General features: G+C 26.7%; 2 protein-coding genes across 5 annotated transcripts; one reads left to right on the forward strand and one right to left on the reverse strand.

The window, feature by feature from the left end:
- Nucleotides 1-856: 856 nt before the first annotated feature.
- Nucleotides 857-11599, forward strand: LOC134829269 (uncharacterized). Of its 4 annotated transcripts, XM_063842281.1 has the most exons (8): nucleotides 860-982; nucleotides 5038-5076; nucleotides 5151-5369; nucleotides 7687-7799; nucleotides 9794-10155; nucleotides 10217-10414; nucleotides 10836-11051; nucleotides 11112-11599. In XM_063842281.1, the coding sequence occupies exons 3-8, from the start codon at nucleotides 5272-5274 to the stop codon at nucleotides 11304-11306; spliced, it is 1182 nt and encodes a 393-aa protein (XP_063698351.1). In that variant the 5' UTR covers nucleotides 860-982; nucleotides 5038-5076; nucleotides 5151-5271; the 3' UTR covers nucleotides 11307-11599. The 4 variants fall into 4 exon arrangements, with proteins under 4 accessions (XP_063698349.1, XP_063698352.1, XP_063698353.1 ...); XM_063842279.1 differs by having other exon boundaries at nucleotides 857-982; nucleotides 5042-5369; XM_063842282.1 differs by having other exon boundaries at nucleotides 857-982; nucleotides 5042-5369; nucleotides 10217-10258.
- A 2557-nt stretch (nucleotides 11600-14156) lies between these two features.
- Nucleotides 14157-16707, reverse strand: LOC134832463 (ejaculatory bulb-specific protein 3-like). Its single transcript, XM_063846486.1, has 2 exons — nucleotides 16622-16707; nucleotides 14157-14953 (listed from the first exon to the last, which is right to left on the reverse strand). Exon 2 carries the CDS (start codon nucleotides 14934-14936, stop codon nucleotides 14550-14552), a length of 387 nt encoding a protein of 128 aa, XP_063702556.1. The 5' UTR covers nucleotides 14937-14953; nucleotides 16622-16707; the 3' UTR covers nucleotides 14157-14549.
- Between the last annotated feature and the right edge of the window lie 3202 nt (nucleotides 16708-19909).

The following is a 19909-nucleotide window of genomic DNA, read 5'->3' on the forward strand; positions in this document are numbered from 1 at the left end:
TTCTGATGTTTTTTTTTGCAGTTTCGTTTGAAAAAACCCATGATATGACGCAATTTGGATGGGAGGCGACTTTAATTTACGACCAAAACAAAGTTTTAAATACTTCACTTTCGGTTAATAAACTTTTTACTGAGATAACAAATGCGCTTCACTTTCGGTTATTAAACTTTCAGAGGTGAATTGAAGGGATTTTGCGTGTTTCATGGAAAAATGCTTCTAATGTAGAAATTGCCCGTAGATGATGTATAAGCCGATGCGGTTGTTGTTTTATGCAAATTTGAACTTGTTTTGAAAAATAACAATTTATATTAAAATGACTGCTGGAGGATACAAGAAGAATTATGAACGATCGAGAGATTTTTTTTCAAGAGAAATCTTGCGAGTTTAACACCTTCAGGTAATTTTGATAAGTAGAAGAAATCATAAATCTCTTAAATTTCTTAAATACCGTTAGATTTTAGGCATTTGGAGAGATTGCATTTTTGTCTATTCACACTCCCTTGAGAATTTATTGCATTTTTATTGCTTTTGAAGTAACTCACACGCATTTCTATAAAAAAAAAAAATTTTAGTCAAAAGTTACTTTTTTAATATTTGGAACAAAAATTCATACAAAAAAATGAATTTCGCATAAAAATTCATCCAATCGTATTTTAAGTTCCTCAAGTCTAACCATTTTCGTAGACAATAACATTTTGCTGTGTTGCTTTGATCGATCATTCACAACAACGCAGTACTCGCCCGTAGCTTAACGCAGCCCGTGTGTGGGTGAAACTTGAAGCAGCAGCAAAACAGCAGCGAGAGTATACTATTTGACTTGGTGTATGATCAATATTTGCTTTTAGTACAATGTGAGCGACGATCGTGATCACGTCTTGAACGTTAACATTTGAAAATATTTTTTTGAAAAAAAGTTTCGCGCATAAACTTTTTTATTTAAAGACTTAAAAAAAAATTTACGCGTTAAAAAATTTTTTTTGTGGTAATGACAAACATTTTTCAATAATTTTTAAGGAAAAAAAGTTCTTGTTGCTTCAATAAAAAAAAATAAAATAATAAAAAAATCCTACACGTGTTGAAATCACTCAAGCAAAAAAAAATTTAATGAATTTTAAGTGAATTTAGTGAATCATGTTACCAAAAAAAATTAAATAAATAAAAATAATAAAAAGAATGAATCAGAAATTCGCCAAAAATTAATAATAAACAAACAGATAATTAGAGTACAACGAACGAAGCGGGCGTCGCCATTCAATTCGAATCAGACATCAATAAAAAAAAACCGCAAATTAGAATAAAAATAAAAGTTTAAAAAATCAAACAATCCAATTCTATTCGTAGACGGTTTTCAATCAAGATTAATTTGTCAGATTTCGCAATATTTTTGTCAATAATCTTGAATTTTTGTCCACTCGTCGTAAAAAAATAATATTGACCTTTAAATTCACAGTGAATGAGTTTTTGCCAAAAAATTAACATATTTCAGTAAATATTAAATAGCATTATTAGCGAAAAAATAAAAAAAAATATGAAGATGGGCGAGATGATGATGATGAACTTTGCTCTCGTTCGATTTGTTGTCGAAAAATATTTGAAACTCGTTTAAAATAACTTTCAAATGCAGTTTGAACTTGAAATGTGGACCCGTGCATTGCAACAGCATCTCCGAATTAAATTTGAATTCAGTTCGAAATTTCAAGATAATTTGTGAGAGAAGTTTAGCCGGTATTTTCATGCATATTAATGGGTGATTAATGTGTTTTTATTAAAAAAAGAGCATGTAATGTTGCACTGCGGAATGAAAAGTGATGAATTTTACTTTTATAGAAGTTATTTTTTAACATTAAAAACGAATTTTTGTTAATTGAAAAATTTATTGAGAAGTTGAAAGAAATATTAAAACGAAAAATTTTAAAAACATCAAAAAAAATATTTAAAAAAATTAAAAATTTCATTAAATTGATAAAAATGTGAAATAAATTACTTTAAATATTAAAGTTGAAAAATCTGAGCTAAAGAAATTAAATTGTTTAAAAAATTAACTCAAATGAAAGAAATTCATTCTCAAAGAAAGCAAAATTCGCAATAATTTCGCTTTGCTATTCAATAAATTCAATAAATCTGAAATTATTTTTTTTACATCCTGACTTTAAAAAAAAATCATTAATACTTCAATTAGTCTTAACATAAATGCCACTTCTTATGAATCATATACTGAAATGCCAATGCATTTTCAAAAATTTTTTTTTCACTATTTTTGTACTTCATGAAGAATTTAGTTTTTAGGCACATTGCATCCTTCATCCATCTTGCACGACCTCCATCTTTTTTCGTTTTTAAACTTAAGATTTTAATTGGAGAAAAAAAATTAATTTTAAGAACAATTTTTACAAAAATAATCAGTTTTACCGTATCGAATTTTTGTTTCTTGATACTTTCCGATGTGAACTTAACCTCCGGATTGCCAATTTCAAACTTTAATCGATTATTATGTCTCTTTATATATTCCACTGTCTCGACATCAGTCCTAAACTTTATGAGTTTCATTGGAATTTGGTCACTATATTTAGGGTTATTATTTGGCATTATGACAGACCCATTTTGCTGAATTTAATAAATTTAAAATTAATAATTTTTAATTTAAAATAATTCTATAAAAATTTTAAGAAAATTATAAAATTAAATTTTAATAAATTAATTAATTAAAAATCTATTTTTTTTATAAATTATGGATTTATTTTTCTTAATTTGTCGAAAAAAATTAAATTTAATAAGTAAAAACTTTTCTTAATTTGTTTTTTTTTAATTTTTTAAGATTTAATTAAAAAGAGTAAAATTTATCTATTTTCCTACCACAGAGCACTTATTGACAAACTCATTTAATAAAAACACCCCAAACATGTGTTTGGTCATTTACATGTGTTCGTTTTTTTTTGTTTGCGATACGAATATTGCACCACTTTTGTGGTTAATTTATTTGTAAATATTTGATTTATTTTTCAGCGTTTATTAATTTATTTGTTCGTTCATTTGCTGTGAGATGAAAGAGAAGTGCGATGAGAGTTCGTGAACTTTCTCGAGTGGGCGAAATAAATCATTGAAAAAATCAACAATCTTGACACAATTTTAAAAATATTATTAATTTCTTTTGTTGACCAAAACTCGCAATTTGCCGCTCAAAACAAATAGAAAGGCACAAGGTTGTTCGCCGCGAAAAAGGAAATTTCGTGTTCAAATATTAGACGATGATCGTAAAAATCGTAAAAAAAATAAATCAATAAATCTCGTTCAATGCGCTGAAAACACGTCCTTCGTTCAATTGTTCTCTCATTTCGAATTAATTGAAATCTAATCTATTGAAATGATTTAATCTGTCGTCGTCACACATATGGACAATCACTCAAATGTGTGTGTTTGCTCGTAATTAAATGCAAATTTCTTGACAATGAAGCGGCAAGCAAGCGCACAATCACACATTGTCTGCTGTTGCTGATGTCCCCTTTAAAATTCAATTAAAAGCTGTGATAATGATTGATAGAAACAGGAATTTAATCGAAAACGGAAAAAATCTTACTTATGGACATTCCGCTCGTTTAACAATTGACGTCATATTAGAACTTTACGAAAAAAATTTAAATAAAAAAAATTACTTGATTTTCCAGTTTTGCACGATTAAAATTATTTCCTTGACAAAATTCATTAAATTTTTATAGAGAACGCATTAATTCCCTAACAAAGCATTTTTCACATTTTTTTTTTAAATTTCGATTTTGCATTCATTGCTTGTTTGCCAAATCGGTGAACGTTTGCATTTTTTATTAAATATTTTTTTTTCTACAATATATTTCAAAATATGACAGTAGCAACGGATACAATAATAGTGAAAAAAGTACAGTTTAACTGTTTAAAACGGAAGTTTTCAAGAATTTGTAATGCGTTACGACAGAGAAGCACATAAATTAAATACACACACTACTAACACATTTTTTATAAATTCATTTTTATTTTTATATGAGAAATAATGTGAGGAATTTTTACATACTACTAAATTCTAGATGTATCTAATAGAGTCGTGCATAACTTTTTTTGTTGCTGAAGTTATCTTGTGCATTTGAGCATCATGAACAATAAAAATGAATAATTTGAGACAAAATTCTCATGGATGGTTCGTGAAGAATTGTGTCAAGAAGTCAGGGGCGTCGTTTTTAAAGATTTTTAATCACGAAAAGTCTTTTATTAATTAAATTTTAATTTTTTATTAATTTTTTTAATTAAAATTTTATAAATGTCAATTCAAAAAATGACAGTTAAAAAATTTGAAAATCGCATTTTCGCTATTTTTTTTAATTAATTTTTTGAAAATATTTTATTAATTTTTATAATAAGTTAATTTTTATTTTAATCGAAATTTGAAAATTTTTTAATTCAATTATTTTTTTTAAATTTTTTTTTTAATTTTATATTTAAAAGTAATTTTGATAAAATTTAATGTCAATTTAAAAACATTAAAGAGTTTTTCAGCTTTAAACACTTACCGCTCAATATGTTTACATCAGTTTAAAAACCAGAATTAATTAAAAATTCATTAGATTTTCTAAACACGTGCGATGACACATTTGATTGAACACAGATTGATTTTTGAATTTATTACTCATTTAATATTGAAAGCACTCGTTTAACTGAAAGAAACGTAAAAAAAGCTGTAATTGAAATATCTTACAAATATTTTTTTACACATGTTGGAAGCATGGAATTACAAAAAATCATCGAATCGTGAAGTATACGAGTGACAAAGTTGATTATTTCAATTTTAATGGACATTAATTACTTGCTATGAAACTTTTTAATGAAGAAATTCCTTTGTATATGAAATTTTTTGTGCCAAGTTTTTTTTCACAATATTATTATTTATTATGATTAAAAATGTCTCATCATTAATCTACGAGCAACAAGAACAACCTCGTTAAACGATCGTTTTGCCTCTTTATCGTCATTAACATTAATTTACAATATTTCTTTTTAATTTTTTTCTTCTAGCCAGTTTCAAGCCTTCTTCTCCTATTGACAACAAAAAAAGTAAGAGCTTATAAAAAAGTGCACTGTGCAAAAAAAAAACAAGTTCAATGTTAAATTTCCTACTGCGAGAGAAGAGAATTATGTGAAGTGTTGAAAAAAATTGAAACTAATAAACCATTAAACTTAATTGCTGTTCGTAAATAAGATAAGTGAAAAAAAAACAAGAAGAAGCAGAAAAAAAATAATTTGTAAAAAATGAAACAGTTATGGACATTTGTGACAACACTTGCTGCAGTTTGTATCAACAGTGTGAAGTTGCAAGAGGAATCCGGAAGGACGTTATACAGTGCCAGGTGTGTATTTTATATGAACAAATGTCACAATAAACTATTAACAGGCTAATGCAATAAGGAAAAATGTTTCATTATAAAATTAAAATTTTTAGAAATTTTAGTTTTTTATCGAAAAATACAAGAAAATAATTTTAATAGAGAAATTTTAGATGAAATATCAATTTTTTAAAAATAAATTTAAAATACTTTGAAGTTTAAAAATTTTTTTTTGTAAAATAATTTTTACTTCTTAAAAAAATTATTTTTAACTTTTTTTCTAATTTTTGGCAAATTTTTGAGAATAAAAAAATATTTTTAATTTCTAAAAAAAAATTATTTGAAAAATTTCATAAATGTCAATTCAAAAATTGACAGTTGAAAATTTGAAAATCGTTTTTTGCTAATTCAAACTTTTCTTAAAAAAAATATAAGACAATTAAAAAAAAGTGAAATTTTTTATAAAAAAAATTAATTCTGAAACATTTTTCGATATTTCATCAGCCTAATCTAATTCCATTGCGAATTGAATAAAAACAAACCTCATAGAAGGTTAAAAAGCCGGCAAAAAATTCTAAAAATACTTGATCAATTTCACACTCAATTAACTCTCGATCAACAAACCGATCCTATCTCGTTTATTTCATTAAGTTTCTTGATGGTTAACAAGATCGCAGAATAATTCTTCAACTTCGAGATTTGTCGTCGTGCAAGTTTTCAAGGGTATTCAGGGCAAATTAGCAAAAAAATTGTTTATTGAAGTACAAACTCTAAGCTTAGCGTCACTTCAAATTCAAGTTTTTGTTTTGTTTTGCTTAGCTTTGAAATGTAAACAAAAACAAATCAAAACCCAGAAAAATCCAAAACTTGTTTCGAGAAATCGGAAATCTACTTGACTGATTGCAAACGTAAAAAAAGACGTAAAGTTGCATTTTGCGAGTCACGACTTCCTGCGAAGCACAATAATAATTACATTGAGAAGATTTATGAAGACTTTGCTTATCTGAGGTTGTTTCATCGAATCGATGTGTGTTTTAAGGAACACATAAGTTCAAGCTCGAAGCACATTTCTGTGGAAAATTCTTGATATCTTGACGTTAGACGATGATAATTGTTGCTTGAGGCAATAAAACTTTTATTATTATGGGAAGTTCAATTGATGTTAATTAGAAAAGTACGTGATTTTTGTATCCGCGACAATTTTTCATGTTTCTCGGGGGTTTACAGAGCAATTCAATTGTTTTAATTGATTACCATTGACGTCAATGTGATCGATTTTTATGACATTTCTTGGAATATTTTAATCGTTTTGTAGGGTTTTTCTTCAAAGAATGACAAAAATTCGTTGAAAATTTTTTTTTTTCTCTTTTAAGTGAAATTTTGCCTTAAAAATTTTTTTTTTAATTTTCTTCAAATTTTATTTTTTTACCATAACTAAAAATATAAGTCAAATCCAAATGTTCAAAAATTTATGCTTTGCGTGACTCTTCAACCAATCTCTGATCTCGTAAGAATCTAAAAAAATATTCATGACAAAGCAACATTTTCATAAAACCAAAATAAGAAAGAAAACAATTGAATTTTCATAAAAAATATGAATTAATAATGTGAAATATGCCAATTATTACATCATTAACTTTAATGCAACATCAAAATTTTTCCATAATTCGCAAAATCATTGCACATGCAGTACATAGCAATTTGCATTTTCTTCATAATTTAACTTCAAAATGAATATAATTAGCACAATAAAAAAGTAATCAGTCATTCTTCGTGGTTAGAGCTTAAACTCGGTCAAACGTTTCATTAAAATAATTGACATGCAAACTTTTTCTCATCATTTCAAAGAAATAATAAAAGACATTAATTTCTATTATTTAAAAAAAAAAATATTTATTTTTATTTAATTAAAATTTATTTAACTTTTTTTATTTTATTTAAAATATTTTTTTTTAATTAATAAAAAATTATTTTTTTTTTCTTTAAATTTTATGAAAATTTAAATTTATATAATTTATTTTTAAATTAATAAATAAATTTTAATTTTGTTTAAATTATTCAAACAAAAGATATTTTTTTAAATTAATTTTTTCCAATTTTAAAAAAATTAAAATAATTTTTTTGAATTTAATTAAAATTTTAATTTAATTTTTTTGAATTTAATAAAATTTGTATCTAAATAAATAATTTGAAATTTAATTTGAAATTTTTTTTTTAATATTTTTAAATTAAAAAAAAAATTAAATATTTTCAGTTTAATTTTTTTATTTATTAATTTTAAAAAAATTAAATAAAATATTAATTATTTTTTTTATAAATTAATTTTTTTTAAATATTTCAGATATGACAATTTAGACATCGACACAATATTGGCGAGCAATCGTTTGGTCACTAACTACGTTGATTGCCTCCTCAACAAAAAACCTTGTCCTCCGGAAGGAAAAGACTTAAAAAGTGAGTATTCTCGTATCTTTATTTGTATATTTTTTGTAGGTGGTTTCTATTGAAAATATTTTGTTTTTTACATTTTTGCAACAAATTCGTTGCTTCCTGAATTAAATTTCAATATTTTTATAAGAAGGTCGTTTATCGATGATGATCACGATCATTGACACCTTTCTTGCTACTTCATCGAATTCACAAAGGAATTTACAGTTTAATTTATTTTTATTTGCAAAAAAAGACAAGAATTTGACACACATTGATCGAAAGAACGAAAAAATGTAAACAAAACCAAAAATGAAAAAATTAACAGTTTTTTATGCGGATTTTAACAAAACAACGAACAGTCAATGAAATGTCCCCAATTTACGCTAAACGACAAGTGAACGAAAGTGTTTGTTTTAGAAAATCATGACGACACAAAAACGAGACGACGACGCGACATTGCGAAATATTTTTGTTAGAAACGTAGTCAAAACAAATTCAAAAAACTATTTTTTACATATTTATCGAGTGATTAACAATAAGAAGATGACATAAAAGAGAAATGTGAAATTTTGGCGCCATGAAGAAGAGTTATGAAGATGTGCAAAAATTTAAAAATAAAATTACGAAGGAGTGTCTCATCGACATTTTTTATCACAAGATGGTATTTACGAAAATAACTTTCAAAAAAGTATTTTTTTTGTTTGCTTGCACAAAAATGGATAAATTTGTGAAATATTGATGTTGTAAATCGTTTAAACGGTCATTAAACTGATCACGAAGAAACTGAGAGATGATCTCGATGATTTCTGGTTCAAGGTTGTGAATGCGATTCAGATGCATTTCACATCGTACAGAAAAAAATGATTAATTTGGATCTTTTTTTTTGACACAATAACAAACATTTTTGAAGAAATAATATTTTAAGGTGCAAATATTGTGACATTTTGTTTGAAAAATGTGAAAAAATTGAAATTTTGAAATATTTTTGACAGATGTCATTTTGAAAAATTGTTCGTTTTTTTCAAATTTATTAATTTTTTTAAAAAATTTTAATTTAAAAGTTCATATGGAGTATTCAAAAAAATCATAAAATTTGACAGACGTCAATTTAAAAAAAATTCCGTTAAAACAAAAAAATTTGAAAAAAAATTAAATTTTGAAATATTTTTGACAGATGTCATTTTGAAATATTTTTCGTTTTTTTTCATATTTATTAATTTTTGAATTTTTTGTAACAAAATCATTAAAATTTTTCAAAAAAAAAACTTCAAAAAAGTATAAAATATTCAAAAAAACACGAAATTTGACAGACGTCAATTTAAAAAATTTCCGTTAAAACAAAAAAATTCAAATTTTGCTTTTTTCTTCTAAAAAAAAACTTCTCATGAGAGTAAATTTTATTCAAAAATCACAAAACTACTAAATTTTTTTTTATTTTTGTGACAAAAAAAACAAACAATGAACAATGAATGACATTAACTCTTTTGAATGACAAAACTGCGCGATAATCATCTTCTACTTTACTTCTTTTGACTGTTGTTGTCATTCGTCGTGAACATTCGCAATAGAAAACATTAATTAAATTTCTGTCTTGGGCAAAGAAATAAAAAAAAAACTTAATTAGTGGGTCATTTTGGACTTTGGTCAAGTTTGAATAATAAATGTTCATTGAACCAAGTAATGCACTAATTGCTCACTTGCAGGTAGTTTCTGTTAAAATCAAGTAGGTCACAAAAATTTCAAGTAATTTTTTTTTTTGATCGAACAAAAAATGATCAAAATCCTTGCATCTATTCGCTTAAAAATTTTGCATAATTAATCCACAAAAAACAAAAATCAAGATGCTGCTCTCAGAAAAGATCTCTATTAAAATAAAGCGGTTTTTATGTTTATAATTTTCAATGTCAAGCGATCGATGCAACAACAACTCTTTTTTTGTAAACTTTATTGCGACATTCAGGCGCCGCCGTTGTCTATTTTAAAACTTATCTAACACAAAATCTCGTTTTTTTTTGCAGGAATCTTGCCAGAAGCATTGCGAACAAAGTGTGGGCGTTGTTCGAACATTCAGAAGGAAAATGCGCTCAAAGTGATCCGGAATCTGTATGAACGTTATCCGAATCATTACAATGCCTTGCGTGACAAATGGGACAAAACCGGCGAATATCATCGCAGATTCCTCGCGTATTTGGATGAAGAGAATTTCAATCAGATCGGCGGGCATGACAGTTTCGACAGAGATCAAACGCAGATCAATAGTGTCGCGGTGAATTCTATTCAAACAACAACGACGACAACGAGAAGACCAAGACCTCCGTCGACGACGAGAGCAACGAGACCTCCGACAACGACGCAAAGGCAAACGCGCCCAACGACAACTGTGAGTAACTTTTTTCCGATGATTTTTGTTAAAATTCCCTTTAATGTTGAAAATTGTATAGGGACGCCCCACACGAAGTCCTTCCATTGAGCAAGCACCCAGTGTTAGTAACAATATTAATAATTCCTCCAATTCTAATGAAACCGCTGACGAAACTGTATCTAATGACTTTTCTGTAACTTCTCAAGAATCGCCAAGCACAAATGCAATTTTAGATGATGATTTTGAACCGCAAACATCTGTAACCACAGACGAGACGGTTTGAATATTTCCTATTAAATATTTGTGTTCAAAATTTTGGGTTTATCGTAACTGTCGTTTTAAATTTTACTCTACCGGCGAGAATTTGAACTAAAAAATATTTTTTTTGTAAATTTATTTTTTTTTATATAATGAAAAATTTAATATTTTATTTTAATTCCCAATGCTAATTCATTAAGTTTAATTTTTTCATATTAAAATTTCTTAAAATAAAATTTTTATTAAAATGATTTTGAAATTGTAATTCAAATTCTCACCGCCAGAGTGAAATTTTTAGAAAAAAAACGACAATACACTTTTTTGGTTTTGAATCAGGCATATGTGACTAACATTTCCTATTTCCATAACTAACTTCCTTTTTTGCTTTTGAAAAAAAATTTTTTGTTCAAAATCTAATAAAATTATCTCCAAAAAAATAGCGCCCTCTATCGACAACTAATGTCGTTTCAACGTCAAACTCAAATCCTGTCGTCGTTGCAAATCGTTTCGGCGATACTGATGAAGGCACAATGGTAACTAACGATCCTCCGCGACGCACTTACCCGCCTGCTTCATCTCCAACATCAGGCAGACCTTTCTTCATAAGAACTCGCCCAACTGCAAATGGACAAGATACGGAAACAACACGAAGACCCGTAAGTTTTTTTTTAAATTTCATTTAAAATAAATTTTTAATAAAATTTGTTTTTTTTTAGCTTTTCAACTCAAATCATTTGATCAACAACTTCTTCGTGCCCCCGAATCAACAAGGCGCTCAAGGACCTATCGCGGGAATTATCAATGCAATCGGAAACAAAGTCACAAGAACAACTGAAGCCATCGTCGGCATGATTCACAATACGGCGAGAATTATTACAGCGCATCATCAACCACCAAATTATGTTAATTAATTAAAAATAAGAAAAAAAAAATGAAAAAAATAATTTCTAAAGCAAAATTAGAAGAAGCCATATTTTTTAAGTTTTGGTGATTAATTTTTAAGTCATTTTGCGTGACAAAAGTTAAATATTTATTATTATGAAATTTTGGATATTTACGGAGATTATTAAAAAAAAAGTTGAAAAAATAAAAAAATATAGCAAAAAAGTAAGATATTGAAAAAATCTTAGTTTGTAAGTGAACGAGAAAGTATAATTGTAGGATTTTTTTGTGATTTGACGTCAAAAAAGACCTTCGAATTGGACAAAACGTTAATAAAATAAAAATAAATTCATTTTAATTTTTAATAAAAAAAAATGTAAACATCATAAATCATGAGAAAAAATTTTTCAATTAATGAAGGAACAAAGAGGTAAGATTTTTTTAAAACTTTTTAAGTTGGTTATCCTAACCATTAGACAATATGGGAAAATAACTTTTTTTACAGGTTTTTCTTCAAAAATATATTTTATTAAACAATTTAAAAAAAAGCTTTAAAAATGTTCTTCTTAAGATAGCCAATTTTAAAGAAAAAAAAGAAAAAAAAAAATAGAAACTGAATTTTAAAAATTTTTTAAATTTTTTTAAAAATTATTTATTATTCAAATTATTAAAAATTATTTAAAAAATTAAAAAAAATATTTTAATATAATTTTAAAAAAATTATTTAAAATTATTTAAAAAAAAAATTATTTAAAAAAATTAAAAAAAAAATATCATTTTTCATAAGCGATGGAGACGCCTTGTTATTTTCAGTAAAAAAAATTTAATGTATTTTTTTAATTCATTCAATTTATTTTAAACCGCTAACAAGATTGAATCACGAACTAAAACTTTCAAATTATAAAATTCAATTTTTTTTTTCATATTTCAAGAAGTAACGAGCATTGCATACTATAAGGCCTTTGAGGGAAGATGTTTCAAATATCGTTTGATTTCATCTTTTTTTGAAATTTGAACAAAGCTTCAGTACTTCAACTTTTAAACAAATATTTTTTCAACACTTGAAAATATTCTTTCGAGTTTTTTCTGTGATTTCAATTCACTTCCCATAATTTACTTCAACTTCATTAATATTGATTTGTCATTAAATTAATATTCATTTCTGATTATTTTTTTGCAAAAACTTTTATTTATGGAAAATTACTGACTGACATGTTTTTATAAAAAAAAAAGAATTTATTCATGAATTTATTTTTTTTTTTGCACTTTTTCATAGATCCATAAACAGATTCTCGTCAATTGTATCCAATAAATCTCGTTTGACAGGCATTGCTGTTGCCATTACAAGTCGATGTTTGTCCACAATTATCACAAAATTCCATACGAAACACCACAAGAAAGTTGCAAAGATAATTTTTTTTGAGTTCATCATTCTCTGAGAATCGAGAATGTTCAATTTTTTCCTGTTCTTAACATTATTGTGTCAAGTTTGATTTAAATCCTCGATAGAACTGAGCCAATATCAACAAAGAACGATCGACTTTACTGACGACAATGAACTAAATGCTATAAATTAGCATTAGACACTTGAAAGATAATTAAAATTGTAAATTTGATTTTTTTTTGTGTCGTTTAAATTTAACTTCTGACAATTCCGTTTCTTGTCGTTCGAATGCAATCGAGTCGTCGTTTGTAATTGCTAATGAGCGACAAATTATACGCAATCAAGTAAACGATCGGGTATCGAAGTATTGACCATACATTTATTCATGAGTCGAAGTTTACTTACAATTTTTAATGATCGATGATTTTTTACCTTTTGAAGATTTTTTCAAATAATTTTATTGCGTTACTTGACAATTTTTTTTTATTGTAATTTTTTTTTCTAAAGCTAACAATTACGAAAGTTACTTTAATCATCTTTTTCTAAAATTCCTTCCGTGCATTGATGTTTCTGCTTGTTTTCTTCCTCGTCACAGAACTTTTTCAAATAAATTCCTTCTGGATCGTACGTTTTTGCGATTCGCGCCCAATCTTCGGGTCTATTGTCGATAATGTAATGCATAACACTGTCTGAGCCTGTCTTCTGCTTCTCCGTACATCTCGCACAATTATTGACAATAGCTTCGGGCAAGGAATCCTTCAAAAGTTGACAATCTGGCGTACAGGGACCTTCGTTCATGAGACATTTGATATAAGAACGCATGAGGCGCTCATTTTTCAAGATCGCATCTACATCAATGTTGTCGTAGCGTGAGTCGTATTTTGGTAGTTCTGAAGGGAAAGCTGATGAACTTAAGACAATTGCAGCAAAAATTGATGAAATCAGGAAAATTTTTAACATTTTTCTGTTTTAAATTTTTTTCTATTTAGAAAATTTGATTAGAAAATCAAAAACTGACTAAACTGTGACTTGAAAGTTCTTTCCTTTTATAGAGAGACAGAAAATTCAGTTTTGAACTAATCAGACATGCGATTCTTTGAATGATTCTCGAGAAATGTTTGAACAATTTAAATTAATTTGAATTGTTTACGGAAAATGATTTTCACGGTCAACAACTTGCGTCAAAAAAAAATTTTTTTTTTTTAAAGAAAAAAATTTAAATTAAAAAAAAAATTAAAATTAAATAAAAAATTTATATTGAGAAAAAAAAATTTAAAAAAAAAAACAAACTAAAAAGTAAGAAACAAGAAAACTCCGAGATATGAGTGAAATTTTTTTGAATTTTTTTTTTTCGCGCTAAACACTCCTTGAGTCATAAGAATCAATTTTCTCCATGAAACATGTGCTCGTAAACGCATAGTTTTGGAGCTTACCTGTCATTGCTCATATTTTGAACGCAAATACAATAAAAATTTATAAAATATATAAAAATGCAAAAAAAAAATAATTTTTTTAATTTTTTTTATTGAGTTTATCCCATTAATTAATTTTTAACATATTTTTTTATAAAGTAGGGTACAAAGTGTTGTGAAAAAGGGGCTTTTTACACACATTTGGCGACATAATAAATAAAAAAGTAACTAAGTACGATAAATTCCTATGTTAAAAGCTTAAAATTTAATAATATTTAATAATTTGGAGGGAATTTCAGAGATTAATAAAACCGATGGTCGTTCATCTATATATTTTTGTTTGTCGTTTGTGTTTTGTTTGTTAAGAAATTGCATCACACTGGATGACATAAATTACGGGGCAAAAAAAATTTTCGTGTGAATTTTTTGTATTTTTGTTCGTTTGTTAAGTATATCACAATAATGTTTGACCGAATTTAAACTTTGATGTTGCGTTTTGCAGCTTCGTCTTCGTACTTTTTGGTGTAGATGTTTTCAGGGTCATATTTGGCTTGTAATTTTGCCCATTGTGGCTTGCGTTTGTCAATGATGTAGCGCAAGACCTTTTCGGTGCCTTCGCGTTGTTTCTCACTGCATTTCGAGCATCCCGTTTTGAGGGCATCGGGCAAACGTGCCTTCAATTCCTTGCCATCGGGCGAGCAACGTCCCTCATCCATCAAGCACTTGTAGTAGTTGTTGAAGAGACGATCCGACTTGAGAATCTCATCCAAATTGATGCCGTCGTACTTTGTCGTGTATTTTTGTTCGGCGGGCGCTGCTGCGGCAACAGCAAGCAACAAACTTAAGGCAATCAAGAATTTCATCTTTTTCAGCGTTTAATCTGCAAAAAATACATAAAAAACAAAAATCCGGTCAAAAAAGTCATATTTTTTCGAAAGAAAAAAAAATCGATAAATATTGACACACACAATTCAATTAACTCAAGGTCTTTTGAGAGAAACGTTGCGATACGACGTCATATATACGCGCCGCAAACGACATGCATTCTCATTATAAAATGTTTATTTAGCGATATCAAACTACTTAACGATTTGTCAATTCTATTTGATATGTTGAAATCGGAAACAAAGCGCGTTTCCGTGATTCTCATTCGTGAATGAGCTCCAATAAAGAAATTTCGTGCCCTTCTTTAGACAAAATGTTTCCTGTCTAAAATATTTAGACCTTTAGTAGCGGCGGCATTTAATGATAATCAATTTGCGTCTCGTGTTTGCTGATAATTACAAGTGATTGCTTAAGATCAACTTGTTGAAGTAAATATGCAAATTTTTTTAGAGTAATTGCTAATTAATAGGTAGAAAAAAAAATTCAATGGAGAGACGTTCAATGGAGAATTTGTAAGTAGTTTACTTTAAAGTTTCAAGAATTTTTTTTAACTTTGATTTTTTTTTCAGGTCAATGATGATTTTGGTAAGTATAAACTTTTAAAAAATTTTAGTTGGTTATCCTAACCACTAGACAATATGGGAAAAAATTTTAATTTTCAGGTACAAATTTCAATCAAATTTATTAAGTTTTGATCAAAAAAGTCTATTACTGCCTTCTGTTAAGTTATAAAAAAAACTCCGTTTTAGTACAAAAATTCTCCATTCATTAAGTTATGTCAACATTTAAGAACTAGTTTCTATTTTTATCATTGACAAGTTCTATGATGACGAAAAAGTGATTCATTGCCATTTTATGTAATGCTAGAAACTTCAATAGTTGTTGTTTTTCAACTCTTTATTTTTTTACGTCAGAGGTCAGAAACGTATTTCGCATTAGAAAATGTTAAAATGCCCTTTAAGACCTTCAGGTTTACAGAACATTCTTCCGTGTCTCTTGATATTAATTGAATTTAAAAAAAATTTCATGCCTGACTGAGATAAGAAACCGAAAAATGAATCATTTTTACGTAACAAATACAAAAAAAAATGTTAAAGTAAATAATTCATGATAACTTAATAAGTCAGTCAAGGATATCGGTCGAGACATAGACAAAGTTATTAAATACCGCCGCGGTTTCGTTTTTTCGTATTGCAAAGAATCACGCAAAGTTGTCTCTTTTTTTAACTTATCTCTCATAAGATAATTTGACATGTACTGAAAATCTACTTTAGTTAGGAGTTATTGACCTGCAGCTTTCAATTTTTTGAAATGATTTTAAATTTCGGTTTCGTACAAATTTTGTTTGTTAAGAGAAAAGAATTCATGAATTTTACACAAAAACTGCATTAATTTTTGCTGAATCTAACGAAAAAAACTTGTTCATCACAAGTGTTAATTTACATGAAATTAACATAAAAAAATGAAGACACGAAAGCGGTGCGAAATCGATCAAGCAACGTGTCGATCGATCAGTTTCAAAAGACTTGAATGTTGGCATAGGTAAAGAACCTTAATATTTTTCTTTCTTGCAACATATTTTTTAGCACATAGCTAATTGCTTTAATTTTAATCACTGTCACTTTTTCACTCTTATTTTTTTTTAACTTTAAAGAAAACTCACCAAGTTAATTTATAAAATGAATAGAAGTAAAAATAGAAGAGGAGATGATGTTATTTTGAGTTGTTTTAATTGACTGTGATCCAAATGGCGCTCAACGCCTGCTTTTATACATTTTCTCGGCAGTTTTTTCTCATTAAGCAACTCAACACGCACACTACGATACGCGAAGACGACCGAAACTTCGTACACGATCGACCTGTTCTTGTTATTTTTATTTCACACACTCGTGCGAATGGATAAATGAGTGAGTTGAGTCGATCGAGAGAGACATAAAGTTACGATGGTTTCCAAGAAATTTTCAAAAGCTCTCAAATTTCTCAGAATTTCTTGCAACTTTTGTGGCAACTTGTTTAATTTTTTTTCCATTAAAATCAATCACAATAATTTACGTCATGAAATACGCAGCAGAGCGACAACAACAACATACAGGGGTCAATACTAATTAATATTAATAACAATTTAAATAAAGTTGAGAAAAAAAGTTTCCATTACATTTCTTCATTTATCGCTTGAGGAAACAAAACTAATGGGAAATTTCAAACGTAAATTCTCCTTGCGAAATAATTCTTTCAATTCTAATTAATGTTTTCCATGATAAAAAAAATGATGATTAATGTCGTTGCATTGAATGTTTTCTATTTATGTTTGAGTTATTGAAGGTGACGAAATTCGTAATTTATTTGTATTGTTATCGAAGTAGATTGAAGTAATTAATTAACGTGGAAGTGAGTTTCTCTCGAGTTTTTGTCGCCAGATGATTTGTTGTAGAAGGACTTTTGACTCTCGTGAGTCATAAATATTGCAGAATTATAACAAAACGTGCCATTGATCGTGGTTTTGTGCTAATTAGTGAATTTTATGAGAAAATTTCGAAATATGTCTGTCTGTGAAAATTTCAATAATTTAAATCTATTGAATTTCTGAAACAAAAATAATTAATAATTAATTTAAAAATCATATTAAATTAAAAATTAATTAATATAATTAAATTAAAGATTTATTTAACTTTTTTTTATTTTTAAGTTTAATTATTTTTTTTTTTAATTTAATTTAATTTTTTAAATGAAAATATTGAACTTTTAAAATGAAAATTAAAAAAAAAATAAATTAAAAAATTAATTTCTATTTAACTAATAAAAAAAAATAAGTAGAAAATCAATTAATAAAAAAAAATAAATTTAATATTTAAAACATTTAAATTTAATTAATTAAAAAATAATAATAAAATAAATTAAATTAAAAAATAATTAATAAATTAAAAAAATAAGTTTAACTAATTTAAAAAAATAATTAAAAAATTAAATTTAATAAAAAAAAATTAATTCATATTTAATTAATTAATTAATTTAAAAAAGAAATTAAATTATTTAAAATGCGCTTAATTCTATTTCACAACAAAAAATCATTAAACTTACGTTATTTTTTACGATGCGGTAATATTTGCTCACTAAATATTAGTTCAGCAGAGTTCCAAGATTTGGTCACAGATCAAAAGTCACACTTTTTAGGTGTTTTTGTTAAATAACTGCCCATTCATTAGTCGCAAAACAATATTGTCTCTGTAATTAGTTGCAAGAGTGGGCTCAAGACCTAAGTGCCAATCATTAAATCCATATGTCACGTTACAAAACCGAGCACTCAAAGGAGCGATTAAATTTTTTTTTGTCTTTATGGAGAAAGTCTCCAAATATTTATCTACAAATCTCTCATCAGAGAAAGAGGTTCAAAGTTTTTCGGGTCTTTGCACTTTTAAGTCGCTCGTTTTTGTTTTTGCCCGATCAAAACAATTTTTTTTCTCGCTTCAAATTTGAAGTTTGTACGCAAATCAAAACAAAGAGACACTCTCGTGCACTGAATTAACTGTTCGGCATTTCGAGTTACTTTGACGTCATTGCAAAGCCGGTCAGTAAACGGATCGCACATTGATAAAAAATTGTCTGCATCATCAATGAATGGATGGGGACAGCTGGTACCATTTCGTGTTGCGTAAATGAAAACAGCATAAAATGGAAGACGAATAAAAAAATAGAAGAGGATGACTTTGCAAAAAAGTGCAGATTTTTTTTGCTCAATGCGACGAATGGAAATTTATAAAAAATAAAAGAGAGAATGTTTGTCATAAAGAGCAGATGATTGGCACGATTAAAAAAAGTTGGTTAAGGAAAAAAAAAGTAGAGAACTAATTTAATTGCTTCATGAATAATTCAATTAATTTGACAATTATGACGCATTTGATACATTGTCGCACATTGTTTTTTATTTTGTTTTTGATTATTTGTGGCTTATTTGTTACAGAATGAACTCAATCCTCTTAAATTAATTAAAAATTTAAATAAAAAAAAATTTTCCTTTAATTTTTTTTAAATTTAGAAAAAAAAATAAAAAATGGAGTAACAGATGCACATCAAAAAATTTAAACTGAAAAAAAATTGTGTTATTTAAAAATTTATTTTTAAAAAAAATTTTAATTTTTTTTTCCTTTTGTTAATATTTTTGTTTTGTTAATGAAAAAATAAAATTAAAAAATTAATTATGTATTATTGTATAAAAATTATAAAAATTGACTTAAACTAAAACTTTAATTAAAGATTTTGACTTTAGATAAGGAAAACAATTAAATATCGATTAATTTCCTTGTTAATCATCCGTTAATTGCTCAGAAAATTTTTCATTGGTTAACAATTAAAAATAATTAGAGCTAATTTTTCTTATTTGAAGTAATTTCAACATTAATTGTATGAAAAAGTGATTCATATTTTAAAATTTAATGATAAAACGACTTTAAGAGGAGACGATTTTCGTATTTTTTCTTTATTTGATAAGAAAAAAAAAATTAAAAATTATTAAAAAAAAAAAATATTGAAAATTATTAACTTAAAAAAAAGTAAAATAAATAAATAAAATGAAAAAGAAAATCCGAAAAAATAAATAAATAAATAAAATAAAAAAAAATAAAAATAAACAAATTCCGTAAAATAAATCAAAAACATCAGAAATCGTTAATTTTATTTTCGTAGAATGAAGATGTCAAAACAACTAAAATTACTTCCTTCATAAACGTTTCTTCGAAATTCAATTCAAGAACATTCAGGAAGTCACAATAAACTACAAGTTCAACATCCGATAATAGATCTTCAAAATACAATAGAAAAATCCGCTTTCACGGACTTTGAACTTGAAATAACTTCTTCAACGGAAACTTCTCGAATAACAATTAGAAGCAATTTCCTGCGAATTTCCAATAAAATATTTAATTTATTGCTCCATAATTAAAAACCCGATCGCAAG

This window comes from Culicoides brevitarsis, chromosome 2 (genome assembly GCF_036172545.1).
Source record: "Culicoides brevitarsis isolate CSIRO-B50_1 chromosome 2, AGI_CSIRO_Cbre_v1, whole genome shotgun sequence".
NCBI classification, from domain to species: domain Eukaryota; kingdom Metazoa; phylum Arthropoda; class Insecta; order Diptera; family Ceratopogonidae; genus Culicoides; species Culicoides brevitarsis.